We start from the raw sequence: 25,514 nt of genomic DNA, 5'->3' as shown, positions 1-25,514 counted from the left end.
CGGCGCGGGGCGCGCGGCGCAGGAGGGCGAGCACGCGGGCGCCGGCCTGGTGTCCGCGGCGATGCCCCCGCAGAGGCTGCCTGAGGACTCGCTCGCCGCGCTGAGGCCGGCGCCCGCCATGGAGGCCCCGCTCGGCCCCGGGCCCCCCGCGCCGGCCGCCGCCGCGCCGCTGCGCGCCCCGGAGGTGGCGCGGCTCCGCGAGGAGCAGGAAAAGGTAACAGGCCGCGCCGGCCCGGAGCGCGGGGAGCGGGCTCGGCGCTCGGCGGCCTTTGTCTGGGCGCTGACCTCGCGGGCGGCGGGGCGGCGGGGCGGCCGTCCGCGTGCGTCCGAGCGAGTTGTGGAGTGCGCGCGGCGGGGCGGCCGCGCTCTCGCTCTCGCTGTGGGCTCGCTGGCCGCCCGGCCGGGGCGCCGCTCGGCGCGTGAGGGACGGAAGTCCGCCGAGGGCCGCCCGGCGCGGCCGTGCGCTTCCCGCCGGGCGGCTGGTGCTGGTCCGGTGGACGCCGCTTCCTGAGAGGTTAGGCGCAGTCGTGCAGGGGCTGAGGGTCACGCTGCCGGTGGAGGGGGGAGAGTTCTGCGCGCCCGGCGGGCCTGGGCAGGACGCGCGCCGGTGAAGCCGGTGCCTTTTCACCCGAGATGTCGCCTTTGTATTCTGCAGCCTTGCGGAGTCGCACTCTCCGAAAGTTTGAAATTCTTACTTTGCAAAGCAGCATTTACTTAAGATGTCCCCTGCCGTCCTGGGAGCGACCGTCAGGGTCAGAGCGTTAGGAGGTCGTTTGCCCGGTGTCAGCGGCGGGGGGCCAGTCGGGCAGGACGGCCGCGCGGTGCGGTCCGGGCGCCGGGGCCTTCGACGCCGTCCGCAGCGGCTGGGCTTTGAACTTGACTTTTTTCAGGATGGGGGTTTAAAAGGGAGCAGGTTTAGCACGTTTACATTGTGATGTTAGTGAATCTTAATTTTTCTTTAAGAGGAAAACCAGGGCAGGCCAGCTCTTCATGAAACCAGTTCGTTAATTTTGGCAAAACTGCTGCCGGTGGTCGCTCTGCGGGGCTTCGGGGCGGCCTCGAGGCCGGAGCGCGCCGCGTGTGAGTGGGGGCGGCGCCGGCGCCGCGGTGGCGCGTGCGTGGTGCTGCCGCACGTGGCCCGTCCCGGCCGGCTTGCGAGGACGAGACCCTGGGTGTGTTGTGGCCTCAGCGGGGCCGAGATCCCGGGGATCCACGCCGGGCACCCTGAGCCGCTGCCGGCGTGGCCCCGGGGCCCCGGAGCGCTGCCCTGGGCGGGGCGGGCCTGGGGACCCCTCGGAGCCCTCGGCGGGCGCGGCTCGGCCCCCGCCGCCCCGTGCTGTGGCCCTGAGCGCGCGTCTGCCGTGGGTGCAGCGCGTTCCCGGGGGACCGGAGACCTCAGGCCGCAGGACAGACGGCTGGGATCGCCGGCCGGGGCCTGGAGGGGAGCGTAGGAAGACTTGACGGCCAAGGAGAAGTTTCTCCAGGGACCTCGGCTGTAGAGCCCGCCCGGCGGGAGGAGCGCGGTGACCTGGAGCGGGTGGCGGCCGGGACGCTCTTGGAGCAGGAGAGGGAAAGTCGTCAGAGCTCTGTTCTGGTGTGCCGGTTAGCATTCCGTTAGGCAGGTCGGATTAAACCTGCCCTGGGCTCGGCCTTGGCCTTGGCCTGCCTGAGTTCTCTGAGAATTAAAACCTGACAAAAATGAATTGAAGGGCTTTTTCCGGTTTTCCCCAGAATGGATCCTGGCCGGTAGGCTCTAGATGCAGAGGCGAGAAATGGGTTGGTTACTTGCTGTGGATTCCTTAGGGTTGGGGCCTTGTGTCCTCTGGGAATCTTGGTTGAGAAGGGCTGCGAGGTCATGTGGGTTAAATGTTGCTCAGCAGTTTATTTTGTTTTTGTTTTCTGAAGAATTCAGCTAAGGAGTATAACAGGTTCTACCTCGGTCCCTCTGTTTTTTTCTTGTCTATCCTTTGGAGCATTGAATAACAAGAACAAAAACATTAGTAACCTGAGGAAAAAAGACAAGGCGCATGAATGAGCCACAACCCCAGTAAGTGACATGTGTAATAAATGGGCAGTATCGAATATTTTAACATTGATTTCACTTATAGCATCAAGGCTGAAACTTTTTTTATTCTTCTTTTGACCTAGCAAAACGACATGTACAGAAGAGTTTTCTGCAGCTTTGTTTATAATAATGAAAAAACTAAAAACCAACGCTAGGGGACTGGTTAAATAAATCATCATACATATAAGGAGCTTTTATGCAGGCATTAAAAATTGCAGAACAGTATGTATAGTGTGGTTCCACTTACCCTTCTATGTAAGTATTCATGCAGTTTGTATAAGAGAACACACCATGAAATGTTCTAAAAGCACACACTTCCATTTCTTGTTTTACGTAAAACTGAGTGAAATTGGATAAGATTATAATTTTTCAATAAAGGCTGTCAGTAAAACTTATTTTAATGAAAACTGGGATGTCGTATCTTTAATTGCTAAATACTTTTTGGGTCTGAAAAATGGCCCTTGGCTGCTTTGAGCATCAATTAGGGAGGTTTATTTCTTGGTTACTCTCGAGTTGACAGATTAAATTTATTCAAACATTCATCCCCCCAGTTGGTTTCCTTTTTTCTTTTTTCTTGGAGGTTTTATTTACTCTTAATTCTCTGTCAAAAAGTACAGGGACAAAAGGGAACATGGATCATCTTTTTTTTAACTAAATCTTTTCTTACCAGTAGCAGTAAAATATTTGGTGGAAAAATGAGCTACTTAGGAGCCTCTCTGCACTGACTTAGGCCTTAAAATCCTGACGCAGGACTGTCGTGGAGTACCTTGACCTGTTCTAGGGAGGGTTCCTCCTATTGAAATCTGGTTCACTCGGCTTCTACCTTGGAATTGCATTAGGTTGAAGTTTTGGTTTATTGACTAAGGTGATATTTCTGCAATACCTATTTTTTATGTGTGTATTATCTTTTATTAACAGAATTACTGAGATTTTATTGTAATGTGAAAAAAGTGGTATGTAGTATGGTTTTCATAGGTTATTTGCAGGATAATAGTAACTTTAGAAAATTCATGAGGATATTTTTATTATTTTAATTATTATCGAGTGCTTATGTAATTCTCACTTGGAATTTTGGAATGACATATGTTTTCCTGATCTAGAACCTGGGGAATTAAATGCGTTAAGGGTAAATATTTCAGATTTTTCATAAAGCAGAACAACTAACTTAAAGGAGGGTTTTTATATTTGATGAACTAAACTGCACTTAGTTTAAGGAAGTGTCAGCCATGTACTGCATACAACAGCTGTTCTTCCCTCCAAGCCCAGAATTCAAGTGTTTAATTTATCGGCAGATGTTTATTGAGTACCTGCTCCATGCCAGGTGTGTTCTGAAGAGGATGCAGTAGTGGACAAAGTGGAGAAAGTCCTTGCTTTCTTGGAGATTACATTCTAGTCGTGAAGCCGTGGCACAGGCCCATGTAACACGTCAGGTGGTTTGTGATAGGTAAGGCTAGGTAGAAAAATAAGGTAAGGGAGGATATTTTGGAGAAGAGCTTTCTAGTTAGGGCAGACATCTCAGAATGAGTCAGTGTGAGAGCCATACTAGGTTATTGTAAGGATTTTGGTTTTTATTTTTGTGAGATGCGAAGCCATTGGAATGTCTTTTGAGAATCAAAAAGAAGTGTCCCTTGGTCGTGCGTGGAGAAAGGGAGTGAGGACGGGACTGCATCCTGCCTATAGAGCGAATTTGGTGTGTGCCAGGCATTGTGGTAGACGTTTAGAGATCTGGTGTCAAAGTCTTCCTTAACCCTCTTAATTTTTCAGGTGAACAATTTGGGTTGTTTCTAGTTTTTGCCCTGAACTTTTTCATGGGGTATTTGTGTCTTCAGTTCTACATAGGTTTCTTTTCTCAAGTGGTCATAGCAGTTTACACTCCTGTCAGCAGTGGGTGAAAGTTCTAGCTACTTCATATCCTTATCACCGCTTGGTACTGTCTGTCCTTTTCATATTTGCCAGCCATTCTAGTATTGACTAATGAGGTTGATTACCTTTTCACACATTTATTGGCTATTTGCATTGGGTTTTGTCTTTTTTTTTTTGAGGAAGATTAGCCCTGAGCTAACTGCCGTCAATCCTCCTCTTTTTGCTGAGGAAGACTGGCCCTGACCTAACATCTGTGCCCATCTTCCTCTACTTTATATGTGGGATGCCTTACCACAGCATGGCGTGCCAAGCGGTGCCATGTCCGCACCCAGGATCCGAACTGCCGAACCCCGGGCCTCCGAAGCGGAATGTGCCCGCTTAACTGCTGAGCCACCGGGCTCGCCCCTCTTTGACATATTTTAATTGATTCATAGTAAGTCTTTGCGTACTTTTGATATGAGTGCTTTTTCAGTTATGTCTTGTGAATTTCTTCCCTAGTCTGTGGCTTGATTTGACACTGTAATGTTATACTTTTTTTTGTTTAAAGATTGGCACCTGAGGTAACTACTGTTGCCAATCTTTTTTTTTCCCTTCTTTTTCTCCCCAAATCCCCCCAGTATTTAGTTGTATGTATTTTTTTAGTTGTGGTCCTTCTAGTTGTGGCACATGGGGCGCTGCCTCAACATGGCCTGATGAGCGGTGCCGTGTCCGTGCCCAGGATCCGAACCCTGGGCCACCAGAGCGGAGCGCGCGAACTTACCCACTCAGCCACAGGGCCGGCCCCTGTAATGGTATACTTTTATGAGTAGAAATTCTTAATTTTAGCAGTCATTTCCTTCATGGTTATTTTTTTTCTTTTCTCTTGTTTTTAGGAAGTCTTTCTTATCCTAATGTTCTAAAGATCTCCTTTTATATTGTCTATTGTCTTCTAGAAGCTTTGTTGTTTTGCCTTTCACGTTTAGGCCTATATTCTACCTAGAATTGATTTTGTGTCTAATGGGGAATTCCGCTCAGGTTTCATTTTTTACCATCTGGATGCCTAGTTGCCCCGTTACCATTTATTGGAAAGAATCTCTTCTTTCCACTGCACTGTCATCTTTGTCATAAATCAGGTGACTATATGTGTGGCTGTATTTCTCGACTGTTCCATTGGCCTGTTTGTCTGTTCTTGCACCAAACCTGCGCTTAAGTGCTATAGCACCTTGATACCTGGTAGGGTAAGTTCTTTTGGGATTCCTCAGGGTTTCCTTATTGTATCCTTTCCATTCCTTATGCTCTTTCTTTCTTTTTCTTGCCTTTTGAACTGGCTAGGATTTCTAGGGCAAGGTTGAATAGAAATGGTGATAGTGAGTGTTAGGGGTAAACTTTCAGAAATTCACCATTAAGTATAATGTTTACTGTGGATATTTTCTCTGTTTACTTTTTATCAGATTAAGTAATTTTCTTATATTCCTAGTTAGCTAAGAGTTTTTCTGAATGGGTATTGAATTTTAGAAAATGCTTTTTCTAAATTGAGTAATTATAGGTAGTTTATTGAAGAGAGTATATCTGATCTTTCTAATGCTGAAGTTCTTTTCTTTTTTTCCTTTTTAAGAAAGGGAAAGTTGTAAGAATAAGTTTGCTTATAGCCAAAGATACATTTGTAAGTAGATGAGTTTTCAGAACTCATTACTTGTGACTTAGATTTTATTTTAGAACAATTTGTTTTTGTTGTTAGCACTTATCATCATGCCAGTCATGTGCCATGAGAAAAAACAGCTTTGGTTTTTAGTCTTTTGAAAGTTATTAATAAACATTATAATACAGTATTTTAAGGTAGAGAAAAACCCCATTTTCATTTTATTAGGGCTTTCCAGATTGGAGTAACAGGCAAGAATTGTTCCACAACGCTAGTGGGCAAAAGGTGAAGGAGATGCGTGTAGTCTGTGCTTTGACCCGAACTGCCGATTTTGTTCTCTCACCTAATGTTTTCAGTTTGGGTTTAAAAATCTCTTAGCTTGTGTCATTCTTGCCTTCATCTCCAGATTGGTGAGTCTCAATCTTTAGTCTGTCCAAAGCCATTTTTTTAAAGCTGCAATTGTTTGTTTTGAAAACTTGTAAGACAACAGAAGAGTTGAAAGGACAGTTGAGAATCACCAGTGATGCTTTGTCCCATTTGCTTTTTCTTTCTCTGTATAGATTTCTTTTCTTCTTACTGAACCATTTGAAAATAAATTGCACACATCATTACGTCCCTAACACTTAAGCACATATCATTTTAAACGAGGTCATTCTCCTACATAGTTGTAATATCTTTTTTCACATCCAAGAAATGAACATTGACACACAATAATATTTTTTAACATATTCAGATTTCCTCAGTTTTTCTGAAAGTGTTCTTTATATCTCTCTTTTTCAATCCAAGATTTCAATCAGAGATTGCATTTGGCTGTCTTATTCCTTTAGTCTCTTTTCGTCTAAAACAATCTCCCTGCCTTCTTTTGTCTTTATGAAATTTTTTTTTAAACTTTTTTCCTACTTTTTCTCCCCAAATTCCCATAGTACATAGCTGTATATTTTAGTTGTGGGTCCTTCTAGTTGTGGCATGTGGGATGCCGCCTCAGCATGGCCTGATGAGCAGTGCCATGTCCGCACCCAGGATCTGAACCGGTGAAACCCTGGGCCACCGAAGCGGAGTGCAGAGCGCATGAACTTAAACCACTCGGCCATGGGGCTGGCCCCATGAAATTGGTGTTTTTGAAGAGTTTACAACAGTTTTCTTGTAGAGTGCTCCACAATTTGGAGATGTCTGATGAAAGTAATCATGAGGAAACAAAGTTAAACATTTTTGGCAAGAATACTACGTGGATGATGATCACTTCCTGTTGCATCACAGCAGGAGACATAATGTTATTTTATCTTATTATTGGTGTTGCTGATTACTTGTTTAAGGTGATATCTGTCAGATTTCTCCGCCAGAAGTGCATCTTTTCCCCTGTGTAAGGAATAAGTACTTTCTAAATAGTAATAGTACTTGAAGACAGTGTAAATATCCTCTTCCCCTACAGTCCTTTACTATGGGTGATCCTTGCCTGAATCAGTTAGTATATTGGTATTTGCAAATTAGTACTTTTCTGACCATCTATATTTATAGCTGGAATTTTTCTGTAAAGAGGAGCTCTTTCCCCTCTTTTAGTATCACTATAAACTCCTGTGTTTTTTATTTTAAATTCAATGTGTTATAATTTGTCGTTATTCCTTTTGATGCTCAAATTGTCCGAAATTTGGCCAGTGGGGTCTCCTTCAAGGCAGCTCCTACATCCTTATAGCAAGTGCCATCATTCTTTGGTTATTACCTTGCTTTCTGGCACAAGATGTCTTAGGCTTACCTTGTAGTTTTCTTGCCTTAGTTGTGAAATTGACTATTTCCTCAAAGCGCCCTGGTTCTCTTTACTGAGAAGCGCTGGAAACCAAGATCTAGGCCCAGGTGGTGCTCATGGCTCCTGGGATGTTACTGGATTTAGGCCCTTTCAGGGCCAGTGCTGAGGACACAATAACCATCTTAGTGTGTCAGGAAAAACCGTCACCACGGCTTACCATGTAGGTCTCAGGGATCCTTTCTGCTTTTATATTTTTAAGTGATTTTTACAGATAATTTACAGAAGTAAGAATAAGTGATGGTGAAAAACAGTTTCCTTGGATATTTTAATAAGAATTTAAATATAGCAGTCCTCTTTGTATAAAGTAAATTTTAGTGCACAAATATCATAAGAGATTTAAGAAGACTGCCACACGTCCTCTTAGAAAAATGGAATAGGCCAGGTTCTTGTTGCCAGCTATTAGATGATGGAGTTCTTATTGGATGACTGACTAGATGGCAATACCCTATTTCTTTTTTTGTTCTTAGAAGTATATTGTATACTCGTTGATTCTTTTATTTTCTTCATTTAAGCCAGTCACCCTTTATTCAACATCCACTATATTAAGATATGTGTTGTTCTCTTCCCAGTTGGCATGATCTGTTCTAAGACTTAGGGAGATACAAAGATAGACCATTACGTGGTTCCTGCTTTCGAAACTCATTTCTAGTGCCACCATGGTATTTTTCCTTCCTGTCTCTCACCTCAAGTACCTTAAAAACTTGAAGGAGTGGAAAAAGAAATAAAATTTAGAGATCTTTTATTCCAGGTAATCTTATTTGTTGTGGTAAAATAAAATTTACCGTATTAATAATTTTTAAGTGTATAATTCAGTGGCATTAATTACATTCACTGTTGTGTAACCATCATCGTTTTCAAAACCTTTTCATCACCCCAAACAGAAAGTCTGTAACCATTAAGCCGTAACTCTCTCATTCTCTTCTCCCTTGAGCCCCTGTAACTTCTAATCCACTTTCTGTCATGAATTTACCAATTCTAGATATTTCATAGAAGTAGAATCATATAATATTTGTCCTTTTGTGACTGGCTTATTTTACACACTGTAATGTTTTCAGGGTTCATCTGTGTTATGTCACGTATTAGAACTTTATTCCTTTTTATGGCTGCATAATATTCCATTGTATGTATATACCACATTTTGTTTATCCATTTATCTGTTGATGAACACTTGGATTGTTTCCACCTTTTTGCTAATTATGAGCAATGCTGCTATGAATCTTGGTGTACAAATATCTGTTTGAGTACCTGTTTTCAATTCTTTAGGGTATAAGCCTAGGAGTGGAATTGCTGAGTCACATGATAGTTCTATGTTTAACTTTTTGAGGAACCACCAAATTGTTTTCCACTGTGTTTGTGCAATTTTACATTCCCACTAGCAATGCATGAAGTTTCCAATTTCTCCACATCTTTGCCAACACTTATTTTCCACTTTTTAAAAAAATTATGGCTGTCCTAATAGGTATTAAGAGGTATCTCATTGTAGTTTTGATTTACATTTCTCTAATGACTAAGGATGTTGAGCATCTTTTCATGTGTTTATTGGCCATTTGTATATCTTCTTTGGAGAAATGACTATTCAAGTCCTTTGCCCATTTTTAAATTGGGTTGTCTTTTTGTTGTTGAATTGTAGTTTTTCTTTGTGTAATCTAGGTATTAAACTCTTATCAGTCATATGATTTGCATATGTTTTCTCATTCTGTAGGTTACCTTTTCACTTTCTTGGTAATATCCTTTGATGCACAAAAGTTTTTAATTATGATGAAGTCTAGTTTATTTTTTCTTTTCTTGCTCATGCTTTTGGCATCATATCTAAGAACCCATTGCCGAATCCAAGGTCACAAAGATTTACACCTATGTTTTCTTCTAAAAGTTTTATAATTTTAGATCTTAGATTTTGGTAATTGGTACACTTTGAGTTAATTTTGTATATTGCTCATTGATTGTTGAGTTTGAGGAAATTCATCTAGGATATTGTCATCTGAAGACTCATAATCTGAGATTTAATTTATATTATCATTTTCATTGTCATTTGTGTCTAGTCGTGCTATCCATTATGGTGGCCACTAACTGCATGTGGCTGTTAAAATTAAAATTAAAATTAAGTAAAATTTAAAAGAAATTAAGTTTTTTGGTAGCAATAGCCACATTTTAAGTGCTGGGTAACCACATGTGGCTATTTGCTGTTGCACTGGACAGTGTTGATTTTGAAGATTTCCATCATTGAAGAAAATTCTATTGGGCAGCACTGGTAATGAGAGCTGGTGTCTTTTCTTATTCATATTCTGATTTGTTTAATAATTGTGAAGTGTCTTTGTATCGCTTCTCTTTGTCATTATGGGTAGAATGTGAAAAATTCTGAATTGTCAGCTGTGTATGAAATTTAAAAACAGACTACAAAAATGGTGTCTCTAGTCTTTTATCTATTTTGTGAGGAAGATTGGCCCTGAGCTAACATCTGTGCCAGTCTTCCTCTCTTTTATGTGGGACGCTGCCACATCATGGCTTGATGAGTGGTGTAGGTCTGTGCCCAGGATCTGAAGCTGCCAACCCAGAGCTGCTGAAGCGGAGTGTACAAACTTAACCGTTATACCACCAGGCTGCCTCCTATACTTTTTTGAAAGGTGATGGGATATTTTGGGCAATACAGTAAGAAAACTGAAGGATGATTTTTCACTATTGATTGCATCATCCTTCTAGGTGATTCCATGATGCTTCCATTTCTTATTATATAGCTCTTTTTTTTTTTTTTTTTTTTTTTAAGCATTTGTAGTTAGTGCTGACGAGTCAATTCCAACTCCTAGTGCCCCTGTGTCCAGCAGAGGGGAACCTTGCCTGGTCTTTCTGTGCCATCCTCTCACCTTCCAGCACTCTATCAGATGATGCTCCACTGCTATTCACAGGGTTCTCATGGCCAGTTTTTTTCAGAATTAGGTGGCCAGGTCCTTCTTCCTAGTCTGTCTTAGTCTGGAAGCTCTGCTGAAACCCATCCACCATGGGTGACGCTGCTGGGATTTGAAATAGCGGTGGCATAGCTTTCATGGTGGCACAGCAACATGCAACCACCACACTGTGAAAAATGACAGACAGTTGGCGCGGTTCCTGACCAAAAACAAACCCAGGCCACAGTGGTGAGAGTGCCAAGTCTTGACCACTGGACCACAAGGACTGGCTTTTTAAAGTGTAAGTTAGAAGTAATTGGTAAGTAATCATGAAATAATTACTAGGATGTTGAAATCACAAGATGCAGGATAAATAAAATCACTAGGATCCCATGATGTGTCTTAGACTTGTAAAAAGGTTCAATCTACTCATAAGGTAATTGCAAGATAAAATAAGTTTTATTCTTTTGTTTAACAAGTAAGTTTTCTCTTTATTCTTTGCAAGACCTCTAAGAAAGAATAGAAGTCATGAAATATCAATCCTTGCAAATAGTTAGAACTGCTTAAAAAAGGAACTCAAAAATGAAAATTGAGTTTAGTGCATCTGTCCCTGATACTTTCCATTCAAAGCCATTACCACAGGGTTCTTTCTCAACTTCCCGCAGTCTCTCTTCCATGGTGAAAACTTTGGTTCTCAACAACATCCATATTTATTTATTTGCTTTATCCTACAACATACACAAAATAGTTTCAGAATTACTACATTAATACCAGTGCAAAGAGCAAACCTATGAAGTAAAGTTTGAGATTTCTTTGCAGTTCCTTTTCTTCTAATAGAATTAACCTCCTTGGGGTACACAGTTAGGGTACTGATCTCAAAAGTTCCTTGAATTATTATTATTTTTTTTCTGTGCAGTTTTATCTTTGATTTGATGTATAGCTTCTATGTGTATTGAATTTTAGTGTTTGCTTTTTTATCAGTTGGACTTAATTTTATTTTATGAATACATAAAACATGTACATGGTTTAAAATCATAACTATATCAAAAGGTATGCCATGTACACTAAATCATTCCCATCCCTGCTCCTACCTACCCCTATTGGTAACCGTTTTTATTAATTTGTAGTTTATCCTCCCTGTGTTTCTTCTTTAAAAAGAGATACTAAAACATGCTGTCTTATCTCCCCTCCCACTTTCTTAGACAAAAGGTAGCATATTATATTTTGCCCTTTGTTTTTCTCATTAAATGATATACCTGGGAATTACTCTGGTTGGTAGAGCTCTTCCTCATCCATGGTTGGGTAGTAGTCCATCGTATGGGTGTATCATCAGGTACTCAGCTGGTATCTTACTGATGGGCATTTGGTGGTTTTCAGCCTCTAGATAGTACACATAATGCTTCAGTGAGTCACTCTGCATATGTTTTTCTCACTTATGAATTGACTTCAGACCAAGTCGTAGAGGTGGGATTACTGAGTCAAAGGGTAAATTGGTTTAGCTTTATAAACCATATTTATAATTACCTTCTCAAAGAGCTATTACTTTAAATTTAATTTACAATACTAAATAAAAAGAGATAAAAGGACTAGAAAAATATGATGTCCAAAACCTAGAAAACCGTGTTTTGAGTTTCTTGAGTTGACTATCTCCACTGTCATTTTCAGGTTATTGTTTCTTACCTGGAGGCAGTAATCCTGGCTGGTCTTGGTTCCACTCTTGCTCCTCTTCTATCTATTTTCCAGAGCTGTATTTTTTTAAACAATGCAAAATTGAAATATATCATTTAGTCACTCTCCTCATAATCCTTTGGTGGCTTCCCCTTAGACTTAGAATGAAATCCAGAGTTATTAAAATGTGATTTGAGACCCTTGTATTGTTTGACTCATGTCTTTCTAGGTTACTTCTGGCTACTCTCCACTTATTTCTGTACCTTAGGATAATGACATGTTTTTGGGGGGCAGAATACTGTAAATATGTTTCTGTTACAAATTTTTTTTAAGAGATCCTAATACAATATAGCAAAAAAAAAAAAATCGTATTTAATCTGTGGACTTGGCAATTTTTCCTAATCCTTTGATTTCTTGATTTTATGATTTGTGTAATATTAAAGTTATTGCATACGAGTACTTTTTCCAAAGAATAAAAAGAGAAAAGTGAGTTATATGCCAGGCACTGTGCTAGATGCGTGGTGTCTTGTCTGCCTTCAAGCAACTTAAAGACTTAGAGGAAACGTGTTATCAGAGAACACAATACAGTGTGATAATTGCTCTCTTTCTAATTCTTTGCTTTTCATTTGCTTCTCAGCCTACTGTAAGCTATTTCTGCCTCCATCTTTTCATTGTAATTACTCTAGCTCATGTTTTTATTGTATTTCACTTGCCAAACTCAGTGGGCTTTTTCTCAGTTCTGGCCTTAGTTGACGTCTGTGCTTCATTCGAAACCTTAATTGCTCCCTGGTAACCTCTTGAAACTCTGTCCCTTAGGAACTTCTGTGACTTTGCTTTTTTGTGGTTCTCCTTCCTCTTTTTCTATTCCTACTCAGTCTCTTTGGTTTCTTTACCTAATCCTTAAATGTTGGTAATCCCTGTACTTTCCATCTTTGGCTGTCATCTTTTCTCTCTCTGTGTATCCTCTCTCATATCCTCCTTCCTCTGTGGCCTCTGCTCTCACCTGGACCTGTCGCATTCTGGGCAGATTGGCTTGTATGGCCCACAGCAGCTCCATCTCGTCTATGAAAATTGAATTTATCATCTTTGTCCTTAATCTGCATGGTGTATATCCCTGTCTCTATTCTGGGCAACACTCTTCAACAGCCTGATCTGATCCATCTCCATCAGACCGCTAATTTACTAAATCTTGTCGATTCCTTCTGTGTGATCTACACCTTCTATCTTAGGGACCGTTAGTTTATCTTAATTAGGCTCTTACTTGAAAAATATGTCAGATTTTTCAGTTAAATGTTAACTGTGTTATTTGATATTGCCAGTTTTTTCATTGTTAGCATTCTGATGTTACCTCATTGTCCTTTTATGTTTGTAGTTCTAATCTGTGAACATGTTATATCTGTGTTTATTTAGGTCTTTAAAGTTTTTCATCCATCGCTTGTTGGGATATAAGTCTACCCATCTTGCCATATGTTTTCCACTTGTCACCTTTGTTTTTATTCCTTCGTTTCTCTTTCTTCTGTGTTAATAAAATACTTAAATTCCATTTTACACTCTATTAACTTTATAGTTATTTGGCTTTTATTTTCCTTTTAGTTTATTACCTTAGAGATTATGATATGTGTCCTTCTCTTATGACAGACTACCTTAAGTTAGTAGGAAGTATTCACTAATCTTTTGAAACTTTGCCATTTATAAGGTTATTCAAATACTCTTGATAATTTAATTTCATTAACCAGCTGCCTCTCATTTGTGCTATTGTCATATATTTTACTTCTACATAGGTTTCTTAACCCTAAAGACATTAGAATTATTGTTTTAAACATTCTATTTTCATTTTTATTTAATTCTAAGCTGGCAATATTTTTTTCTTCAACACTTTAAAGGTGTCATTCCATTATCTTTGGACTTTCTTCGTTTCTCTTAGTCTTCCATCAGTCTTAGTGTTTTTTTCTCTGAAGAATTTGTATGTATTTTCCCTTCTATCTGCTTTTGGATTTTTCTCTTCATCTTTGGTTTTATGCGTTTATGATGTGGCTAGGTGTGGTTTTCCTTGTATTTAGTCTGCTTCGAATATGTAGAATTTCTTGAATCTGTAATTCGATGCCTTTTGTTGGTTCAGAAAATTCTCGTCTACTCTTCACATACTGGTTCTGTGTCATTGTCTCTCTCCTCTACTTTTGGTACTCTGAATACACATATATTAGACGTTTTCACTGTATCTCATATCTGTTACTCTTCTGTATTTTCTGTCCTCCTTTTGCTCTGTATGCCAATTTGGATCTTTCTGTTGACCTGTGTTTCTGTTCACTGATCCTCTGTTCTTATGTATCTAGTCTACTAGTAAACCCATCTACTAAATGCTTAATCTCAGCTATTGTGTTTTTTATTTCTACAGTTTATTTTTTGACACTTAACAAAAGTGATTCTAGGCCTCTGTCGATGTCTCCAACCTTCCCTCAATTTTCATGAATGTATTAATCATAAAGTATATGTCTTATAACTGCGATATGTAAGTCAAATGAGGGTTTATTTCTGTTAATTTTTTCTCTTGGTTTCTCATCAGTTGCTCCTGTTTTCATAGACGGCTTTGTAAGTTTTGATTGGATGCCAGGCATTGTAGTGAAAAATTATAGAGACTCTTAAGAGTCTTACCGTCTTTCAAAGAGGGGGTAAGTTTGCTTTCTTTCAGCAGCCAGAGTACTAGTGCATCAATATACCCAGTTGAGAATTGTTAGTGGATTTTGCTAGGGCTAGTCTGTTTCAGTTTTACTTTTATTCCTAGCATGTAACCTTTACTCCTAAGGCATAGCTCTAATTCCATATGGAGTATGTTTTTGTTGTAAATTATGTGATCACGTATGTGTAGTTCTGCTTCTCTTCTGTTTATTTCATTGGATATTTGCCCATACTTGCACCAGTACCATGCTTCCTTTCTAGGGCTTGATATCTAGAAGTAAAATTCCTCAGCTTTGTTCTTCTTCAAGATTGTCTTTACTGTTCTTGAGCCTTTGCTTTTTCATTAATATTTTAGAATCAGCTTTTCAGTACTCTGCAGTGTTGAATCTGCTTGGGTTTTGCTTGGAACGCTTTGACTTTAAAGATTTATTGAATCTAAAGAATGCCTTCAGGGACGGCCCAGTGGCGCAGCAGTTAAGTGCACACGTTCCCCTTCAGCGGCCCGGGGTTCGCAGGTTCGCATCCCGGGTGCAGCCATGGCACCGCTTGGCAAGCCATGCTGTGGTAGGCGTCCCACATGTAAAGTAGAGGAAGATGGGCACGGATGTTAGCTCAGGGCCAGCCTTCCTCAGCAAAAAGAGGATTGGCAGCAGATGTTAGCTCAGGGCTAATCTTCCTCAAATAAAAAAAAAAAAAGAATGCCTTCAATCTAAAGATCAATTTGGGGAGAATTGACATATATACAATATTAAGTTTTCCAATCCATGAACTTGGTGTATTTTTCCATTTATTTAGTTTTTATGTGACTTATTTTAATATTGGCTTCTTTTAGAAAGTAAATCTTGCATGTGTTTTAGATATATCCTTAGATATTTATTATTTCTTATTGCATTGTATAATTTATTTGCTGTTCATCTTTTGCTAGTATATAGACATATACTTGGTTTTTGTGTATTGGCTGTTAAATTTACTTGAATTCTAGTTGCTCATCCGTATGTTTTGATAGTATGTGTGTAGCTATGTGCAGTCATATTGTCTGACTAGTAGCTGTTTTATTCTTTCCAGTTCCTAAGGCTTTTATTTTATTTTTTGCCGTATTGAGTGATCTAGGACCTTTAGTATAGTGTTAAATAAAAGTAGTGATAGCTTCCTTTCCTAGTTCTGTGTATTGGGGAAGAGTTTTAAATATTTCACCATTACAAGTGATGTTTACTGTAGGCTTTTGGTAGAGACTATGAAAATAAGGAGCCGTTTTCCTATTCCTAGTTTGCTAGTTTTATCATGAATGGATGTTGAATTTTATCAAATGCTTTTTCTATGTTTATTAAGGTGTTAATATGGTGGATTACTTTTATTTTTTAAAAACACTGAAATACCGTTGCATTCCTAGAGAAAGACTCCTTGCTTATATGTTGACCTTTTTACATATTGCTGGATTAAATTTCCTGTTATTTTAAGGTATTTTATTTATGTGTTTCATGAGGGATATTGGTCTGTAAGTTTCTTTCCTTGTAATGTCCATGTTAGGTTTTGGTTTTATGCTGGCCTCATAAAAAAACACTCATTTTTGTGTATTTTATAAAAGTTTGTATAACGTTGGTATTGTTTCTAACAAGGGTTTGGAATAATTCATCCATGCAGCTGTCTGGGCCAAGTATTTTCCTTGTATGGATATTTTAAAATATGGACTCAGTTTCTTTGTTAGTTAAAGGACTATTTGGATTTTCATTTCTAATTGTGTCAGTTTTGGAAATGTGATTTTCGAGGAATTTTCCTTTTGATCTAAGTTTTCAAATTTATTGGCCTTGAGTTATTGATAAAATTCTCTTTTTAATATCTGTAGATTTGGTAGTGATGTCCTCTTTTTAATTGCTGTATTTGCAATTTGTATGTGTGTGGTTTTTTGCCCTTAGTTTGTTTTCCTAGGGGTTTATCAACCTTATCAATCTTTTTAAAGAACCAATTTTTTTTGGGTGGGGGGAGCATTAACCCTGAGCTAACATCTGCCACCAATCCTCCTCTTTTTGCAGAGGAAGACCAGCCCTGAGCTAACATCTGTGCCCATCTTCCTCTATTTTATGTAGGATGCCTGCCATAGCATGGCTTGACAAGTAGTGGGTAGGTCTGCACCTGGGATTCAAACCGGCAAACCCTGGGCCTCCAAAGTGGAGCATGCGAACTTAACTGCTGCACCACCAGGCCAGCCCCAAAGAACCAATTTTTGATGTTACTGATTTTTCTGTTTTGTAAGTTTGCTTTCTACTTCACATATGTTTCTTAATTTCCAAACATTGAGTATTTTCTACTTTTCTGTTGATATCACGTTTAATTCTGTTCTGTCAGAGAACACATTTTGCAAAACTGAAATTTAAGACTTGCCTTATGACCCAGTAGATGATCTGTTTTGGTGAAAGTTCCATACTGAACTTAGGAATAATGTGAGTTCCGCACTTTTTAAGTTCCGTATATATTCATTAGCTCAAGCTGGTTAACTTGGTGTTCAAGTATTTTATATCCTTACTGATTTTTTGTTTGCTGATTTTATCAGTTATGAAGAGATGTGTATTAGAGTCTCCACAGTAGTTGTGGATTTCTCTTTTTCCGTACTTTCTCAGCCTTTGCTGTGTGCGTTTTGAAGTTATGTTATTCAGTGTGCACACAGTAAGGACTGTACTAACCTCCTGGTCAGTTGAGATTCTCACCTGTCTGCAGTGTTTCATCTCTGCTGATGTTTCTTGTCTTCAGGTCTCCCTGCTTGGATGTTCATGTGGTTACACAGCTTATTTTGTTTTTGTTTCTTTTCATGATAGATCTTTTTGTCTCTTTTAACTTCAGTCTGTCTGTGTTCCAAGTGTGTCTCTTATGAACAGCATGTTGTTAGGGTTTTAAAAATACAGTTTAGACATTTTTTCCTTTTATGTAGGATATTTAGTCAAATTCTGTATAATGGAATTATGATATTTAGTTTGATTCTGTTGCCTTTCTACTTTCTGTTTTTTAAGAATTATAGTAATATGCATAACATAAAATTTACCATTTTAATCATTTTTAAGTGTACATTACATTGGCATTAAGTACATTCACAGTGTTGTGCAACCATCACTACCATCCATCTCAGAACTTTTTTTTATTTTGCAAAACTGGAACTCTGCTCATTTTTAAACAATAACCCTCCATTACCCCTTCTCCCATCCCCTGGCAACTACCATTTTACTTTTGGTCTTTATGAATTTGACTCCTCTAGGTATCTCATACAAATAGACTCATACAATGTTTGTTCTTTTGTGACTGGCTAATTTCACTTAACGTAAAGTCTTCAAGGTTTATCTATATTATAGTACATATCAGAATTTCCTTTCTTTCAAAGGCTCAGTAATATTCCATTGTATGTGTATGCCACATTTTGTTATTCATTCATACACTGATGGGCATGGGTTGTTTTTATCTTTTCGCTGTTGTGGATAATGCTGCTATGAACCTGAGTGTGCAAATATCTGTTTGAGTCTGTTTTCAGTTCTTTTGGGTATATACCCCGAAGTGGAATTGCTGGATCATATGGTAATTCTGTGTTTAATTTTTGAGGAGCAGCCATATGATTTTCCACAGTGGCTGTACCATTTTACGTTTCCACCAACAATGCATAAGAGTTCCAATTTTTCCCCATCCTTGTCAACACTTGTTCTGTTCTCTTAGCCATCCTAATAGGTCTGCAGTGATATGGTGTGGGTCTGTTTGACCTACTTTTGTGTTCTTTTTTTCTCTACCCTTTTTTTTTTGCTTTCCTTTGATTTAATCAAACACAACTTAGTGTATTTTCTCCCCTCTGTTGTTCATGATGGTTTTTTTTTTTACTGAGTACTTTACTACTATATATATGTTAGCACTAAATATACTATACTATAAGTTTATACTATACTTATTTGCTATTCTGCTTGTTTACTAGGGAAGTTTTTCCTAGAGATCACAACATACATTTATCCATCCCTCCTCTTGCATTATTGCTTCCATGAATTTTAATTCTAAGTGTTTTAAACACCACAGTACTTTAATTGTTCAGTGTGGTCAGTATTGATTTAGCTTTACCTTTTTCTATTACCTGTACAGTTGCTCTTTAGTTCTATTTGCATTTATATTAGTCTGAATAATATCCATGTAGTATTTTTCCCCCAGCTTTATTGAGATATAATTGACATATCAAATTGTGTAAGTTTAGGATGTACAACGTGTTGCTGCAATACACTTACGTATTGCAAAATGATTACAGCTTTTGGCTTAGCTAACACCTCCACCACATTGCGTCATTACATGTAGTATTTCTTAGAGTGAAGAATGTGCTGGTGCAGAATTCTGTTTGTGTGTGAAAATGCCTTCGCTTTTCCTTCCTGTTGGAGGATCTGATTGCTGTGTACATAATTTCAGATTTTGAGTTCTTTCCCTCAGTGCTTTCCCATTTTGTCCTGTCTTCCGCTTCCGTCGTCTTTTGTTGAAGTTGGCTTTAGTTGCGGCTCCTCTTGTTGCTCCGTGAAGACAGTGGGTCTCCTCTTGCTCCTTACCCCTCTGCTGTTCATAGACTTCTCTCTTCTTTGGTGCTCATTAGTGTAACTGTGTTGTGCCTTGATGCTGTTTTCTTTTGTTTATCTTGCTTGAGGTTCTAAGAGCTTCTTGAATCTGTTTAATACCTTCCTCTCATTTTTAGAAAATCGTGTCAAGATCTGCAAAATATTACTTCTGCCGCATTCTCTCTTTTCTCTTTCTGAATGTTCAGTTATACAGTGTTTAACTTGTTTTTTATTGGTCTTTTCTGTATTTTCCATTTTTTGTTTTTAAATCTCTGGGCTTTAGTTTGGACTTTTTCTATTGACAGGTCGTGAAGTTCAAAAATCTTGATTTCTGCTGTGTTTAATATCCTGTTAATGCCATTTGTTGAGTTCATTTTATATATTTCAGTTATAGACCATTCGTTTGATTCTTATTTTTGGCGTGGATTTCAATCTCTAGTGAAATTTGCTATCTTTCCATATATTCTCTTGAACATCATAATCATTGTTATTTTAATGTCTTAGTTTGTTAACTCCAATATGTAGATTGCATGTTTGTTTGGTTCTGTTTTGTTTTTTCTTGATATTTGGTCATATGGTCCTGTTTCTTGGTATCCTAGTTAAGTTTTAGTTAAACACTGGAATTGTGTCTTGAAAAATTGTAGGTACTCCTGAAGATGGGAGCTTCCCCTAGAAGGTGGGTGGCTAGGGCGGGAGCTGGTCTAAGTCAGGCAAGTGCCATGTGGAGTGCAGGCAGGTTTGCTTTAGTGAGGGGCCAGCCACCTGTGATTCCTACAGGGTTCTCGTCTGAAAGCCTCACTTTTCACCAATACTTCCTTCTTTGGAGGCTTCTGAACTCTAATTTTTGTTTCATCACTATCCTGAGCTCGGTTTTTCAGAGTTTCAGTGTAGCTTTTTGGCCTTTTCAGCTTCAGAGTTTGACAGATGTCATGAGAGGGAAACCAGCTATCTGCTTAAGACCTGTGATGTCTCTGGTTTTGTTACTGCAGCCTTCTCAGACTGTTCTGTCTCCTGGCCACGGCTGTCTGCTCAGGGACAGACGTAACTCTCAGCCTCTTCCTTGTGCTTGGAACTGCCCAAGGAAACCGCAGCTTCAGGTTATCAACTCCACAGGTATCCCCTCTCTGAATCTTAGTCTCTTTAGTCCTCACTGCTTCAGCAGCTCTTTGATGCCTTTAAAGAGGTGATTTTGTATTCATCTGGCTTTCCCCCAGTTCTCAGAGGGATTACTGGTTTGTTATAAGCTTTTTGTCCCTACTTGGAGGGAGAGGTCTGATCTGAGTTTTGAAGTTACATGGCTACTTGCAGTGATTTAGTATTAATTTTACTATGGCCTCACTGATAGTGGGTGGTGTTTCTTTAAAATAAAAAGTTACTTCTTTAATTGGTGAAAAATGGCATTTCAAAGATTGCTTTATTTTGACTTTGTCACTAGTGAGGATATTCTTTTCCCCACTATTCTACTATTTATTTTTTTTTTGAGGAAGATTAGCCCTGAGCTAACATCTGCTGCCAGTCCTCTTTTTGCTGAGGAAGACTGGCCCTGAGCTAACATCCATATCCATCGTCTTTTACTTTATATGTGGGATGCCTGCCACAGCATGGCTTGCCCAACGGTGCCGTGTCCGCACCTGGGATCAGAACCAGCAAACCCCGGGCTGCTGAAGCAGAATGTGCACACTTAACCGCTGTGCCACCGGGCCGGCCCTTACTATTTGTATTTACTCTTTAATCAAGTATTTGTTTCCTTTGAGATTGTACAGGCATATTATGGTTCTGGAGGCAAGTTTACTGCTCTAAAGTTTTCTTAGTCAGTTGTAAACCATAGAAATACTTGAAACAAAGTTTTAAAAGAACTTACTAGGAAGTCAGGAGGATCTCAAGGGCAGGGTATTTTTGTTTATGTGTGCATATTTTGTTTTGTACATTTATATTGTTACTTCAGAGACTAGCTTCTTTCAATGGTTTGTTAGCTTGCGCACGTCCCATTGTGGTTTAGAATTTGTAGTTATTTCAGTTTCTCTTTATGTCCAAGTAAATTTTATTGGCCCAGTTGGCATCAGTGTCTACCCTCTCCATTCCCTGTGGCTACAGAGGGAGAAATGGGATCTTCTGCCTATGCTAGATGAGAGGAGGGCAAGGTTTCCAGGAGGAAGGTATGGGAATGGAGGGGAAATGATTAGTAAAACAGTGGGCATGCAAACTGCAATTCAGGCAGTATTCCATATTCACAAATACAGGTCACAGTTCCCTATCTGCAATTCAGAGGTCTAAAAAGCACTGAAAACAAAGTTATTACTAAATTTGTGGCATATTCATTTGTTGACAAAACTGATTGGAACTGATTTGACTGAGGAGGCATTGATTCCACTTACTTTGAATATTCATGTATTTTGTTGCAGATATTTTTGTGTTTGATACAGGGTGACGTTCTGCTGGGGGTATTCTGTAATGTATGCTGTGTGTAAGGTATTACCTTACTGAATTGTGAGAAGTTCTGAGTTGAGGTCATCTGCTGCTGAGGTTTTTGGCCAAGTGATTTGTAGGGCTCTACTTCTTTAGAAGGACCTCTTGCACACGTACATATGGCAGTTGACTGCACTGGGCCCGTACCTCATTGAGCTCTCAGCTCGTACACTTAAGAGTTCCCTGGATACCTAATTCAGATGATTCAGAAACAGAGCCCTCCAGACATGTTAGGGTCTTCATTCCTAGAAACATCACTGGGTGTACATGTTAACAAGTCTGAAATATTTGCATCACAGAACTGTATATTTATTGGAATACTTGGTATTATGAATAATAGATAACCGAAAGAACAAAAGACCTACAAAAAATTGTAGGTAAAACCAACAAGGGAATGAGATGTAGAAAATAAATTTGTTTAAAGTTTTTATGCAGAAACACTCATTTTATTACTGTTTATTGTAATTTTTTTCTGTTAGGAAGCTGTAGTCAATTCTTCCCTTCTTTGCAAAGAGGTTTATTTGAAAGACCGGTAATGTTTTACTAATTTTGCTGAAGTACGCTTCTTGTACTTTGGTAGTGACATTCGTACATCTCTTAAATGATTTAACACTATGTCCTTTAAGAAATTGTTTTCGGCCTGTAAGTAACTGTCAGATAACAGTGCCTGTCTGGTGTCCATTGGCTTTAGCTACACTCATACCTTTTCCTTTTTGACTGCAGCGTTAAACTCACAACTGTCCAGTCTGTGGAAGACACAGTCCAGCAAGAGAAGCAAAGCATATAAATCTAGACAGCTCTGATTAGGACAGCAGTCCTTAGATTGTTGTTGTATACGTTCGTCTGTACAGGGAGAACTTGAATTGCAATGCAGTGAGAAAAGTTTTAGAAGTCAAATGAAGCATTTTTGAGAGAAGTGTCATTTGAGACTTACGCAGACTGACCTTTTTACGCTTACTTGTTCCAGTCTGGTTTTCATGTGGCATTGTATTTAACATGGAAAACTCATAGGTTGATGCCCCCTTGTGGTCTTTTACCAAAATAAATAGCACAAATGGAAACCAGTCCTGGAGATCTTAATACTGTTAAACCATTCATTCCTTCCTTTATGAAATAATTTTTAAAAAGTGACTTCTGAGGAAAAACATCAAGGAATTATTATTCCTGTATTCCATATACTTTATTGACTTTAAGATTTATCAGATATTATTTTAACCCTTTGTAACATGTGCGTATATGTTAGCTGGACACTGATGTAAAGAAGTTGGTTGTTGGGTGGGCTGTCTGTTACTGTCATCCCAGGCATCTAACTCAGTTAGTTATGAGTGCCTTACAAATATGATGAGATATGATAGTAATTATAGGACTAGCTTACTACCCTTTCCCCCTGAAACACACAGACCCCCCCCCCCCCCCCCCCACGTAAATGAGGCTTGGGAAATTTATTGTTTATACTTAGTCACTTGAGCTGAAAGGGCCAGGAGCTGTATGAGGAATCGGAACAAATAAGGAGTTATCTTAGTGAATTGGTGAATTTAAGCTTATTTGCTTTTATTGACGTTATTGGCAAGGTCTCATTGTATGAGAACCTGAGTTTTTGGAGGAAGTGGAGAAGTAGCAGCAGCAGTCAGTGTTGCAGGAAGGCAGACTGCAGATGCAAACAGCTGTTTTTTGGTGCATGATGGTTTGGAACCAGTCCAGTACAATGAGTATGGGCCTTGAGATTAGATAGACGTGGTTAGGTAAACCTGCTTTTATTTATGTTTTTTTATTTTATTTTATTTTTTTGAGGAGGTTTAGCCCTGAGCTAACTACTGCCAGTCCTCCTCCTTTTGCTGAGGAAGACTGGCTCTGAGCTAACATCCGTGCCCATCTTCCTCTACTTTATTTGTGGGACGCCTACCACAGCATGGCTTGACAAGCAGCGCCATGTCCACACCCGGGATCCGAACTGGCGAACCCTGAGCCGCCAAGAATCAGAATGTGCGAACTTTACTGCTGTGCCGCCAGGCCGGCCCCTAAACCTGCTTTTAAAACTGGTTTTAACTCTTACCAGTTCTTGTGCAGTTTTATAATATAGGGTAAGTTACTTTATCTCTGAACACAGGTTTCCTCTTTTACAGAAGAGGTTAAAAACCTATCTTATTGCACTGTTTACAGCTTGATTTTCATCGTATGAAGACTTGGCATATACCACTGTTACTTTTCTCTTAGGGTGAGGGCAGTTTTGAGTTATAAAGAAAGTGAGCCGTATGATTTTGTAACTACTGGGTGTTGTAAAGACTCAGTGACACTGTTCTTCAGCAGTGGCGAGTCAGCTCCTAACATTTTTCTTTGCTGTGGACTTAGTGCTGGGCTGCTACAGCAGTGTATGTTTGGTTTAGGGATTCCTGGCTATAGGTGTAATTACATCACATTAAGGAATCTACTAGGTCAATTATTTTAATAGTTGAAGCCTATTAACCAATTCTTTTGATAAAGATAGCCATCTTACTTTAAAAAAAGCTTTTGTGAAGGACGACAAAATGATGAAATGTTTTTTGTTGTTTTGCTTTGTTTTTCAAGAGTTGCTTAGAACCAGGCTCACCATCTTATAGTCACTTTATTTATTTTAATACCAAAGGAATTAATCTGAGTCCATTTTCAGAAGAAATAAGATTATTTGGAGTTATTTAATTTAACAGAAAAATAAGATAGGTTTTTTTTTTTTAACTCAGGTACGTTCAACTTTGAATCCTAAGATTTTCTCCCTTGTAAAACTTTCCTTGACAGCTAAATTGTAGAAATTGACTAATTTCTTCTTTTTGAATAACTTGCTGTAAAAGAGAACTAGAAGGATATCTCAAAATAGGAATAGAACGGCCTGGGTTCAAATATTTTTTGGAAGTAGATGGGCTATAAATGATATAAACAGAGATAACAGTAGACATACCATCAGGAGGCTATTCTGTGCATTTTCGTACCTTCCTCTTTTCACCTTTTCCTTTATTTCTTTGGTTCTCAAAATATCTAGCCTCCGTTTGGAAAGTGCCTAACTGAAGTGTCTGTTGTTCTAAACCCTGTATGTAACTAATAAAGACTTTAATATAAGAAAGTATTTTGGCAGTGAAAATTTCTCTTGTAAATTGTGAAATGGACTTTTGTTGTTTTATCCTTGAATATTGGTTCTTGGGGAGACTATTTTAGGGAAGAAAATTTGGGGGGGCCTGGGGGAAAGAGAGCTAGAACAAAGTGGAGAGTAGATCATAGGGGATGATGGCAGGAAGACATGCCACTCTACCAGGGCCTTGTTTTTTAAACATAGAAAGCATATGTGCCAAATTTACATATTTACTAATTAAAAAGGCTTCCTGAAAACATTAAGTAGACTATCTTCTGTAACCTTTAACACTGTCACTAATGGATATTGCATAGAAAATTTCATCGGAGGTCCTTTAAATAATGTAAATGATTATGAATATGTAACTAGTTAATATGCAGCTATGAAAGGATTATCCTGTGGAGGTTAATGAACATCCTGCTCTTATGGTTTGCTGGGCTTTGCTTTTTGTGCTTTTGGCTCACTTCATGCTTGGAAACACATGCATTGGGATTGGAAAGCATCCTGACTGTTTTTGGGTCTCATCTTTTAATGGGGTTGTTAAATAGAACTTTATAAAAAGGATTTCATGAAGATTTTTTCTTTTTCAATTTACATTTAGTTCTGTTTGTCTGTTTTATAATTACTGCCAAATCGGAAACAGTGAAATGGATTGATGTGGTTGTAGCCCGGCTCTTCCCCATGTAAAGTCGGTGCCCTGTTATATATTACCACTGTTATTAAGTGTTGCACGTGATGGATGCTTACTGAGAGATCTTCATTCTAAAATGGACTTTCTATGCTGAGTTAATGTGTAGTATGGTTGGGTATCTGATTACA

The 25,514-nt window shown here is 39.2% G+C and overlaps 1 protein-coding gene across 1 annotated transcript in view; it reads left to right on the top strand.

Moving 5' to 3' along the window:
• The first annotated feature begins 61 nt into the window (after positions 1-61).
• Positions 62-25,514, top strand: part of URI1 (URI1 prefoldin like chaperone) — a 68,496-nt gene continuing 43,043 nt past the window's right edge. Inside the window, exon 1 of the mRNA XM_046682472.1 lies at positions 62-214. Within this exon, the coding sequence (XP_046538428.1) occupies positions 62-214 (153 nt within the window). The remainder of the gene's footprint in view (positions 215-25,514) is intronic.

Source organism: Equus quagga, chromosome 13 (genome assembly GCF_021613505.1).
Source record: "Equus quagga isolate Etosha38 chromosome 13, UCLA_HA_Equagga_1.0, whole genome shotgun sequence".
NCBI classification, from domain to species: Eukaryota; Metazoa; Chordata; class Mammalia; order Perissodactyla; family Equidae; genus Equus; species Equus quagga.
The sequence above is the reverse complement of the archived record's forward strand: the minus strand, read 5'-3'. Positions and strand labels throughout refer to the sequence as shown.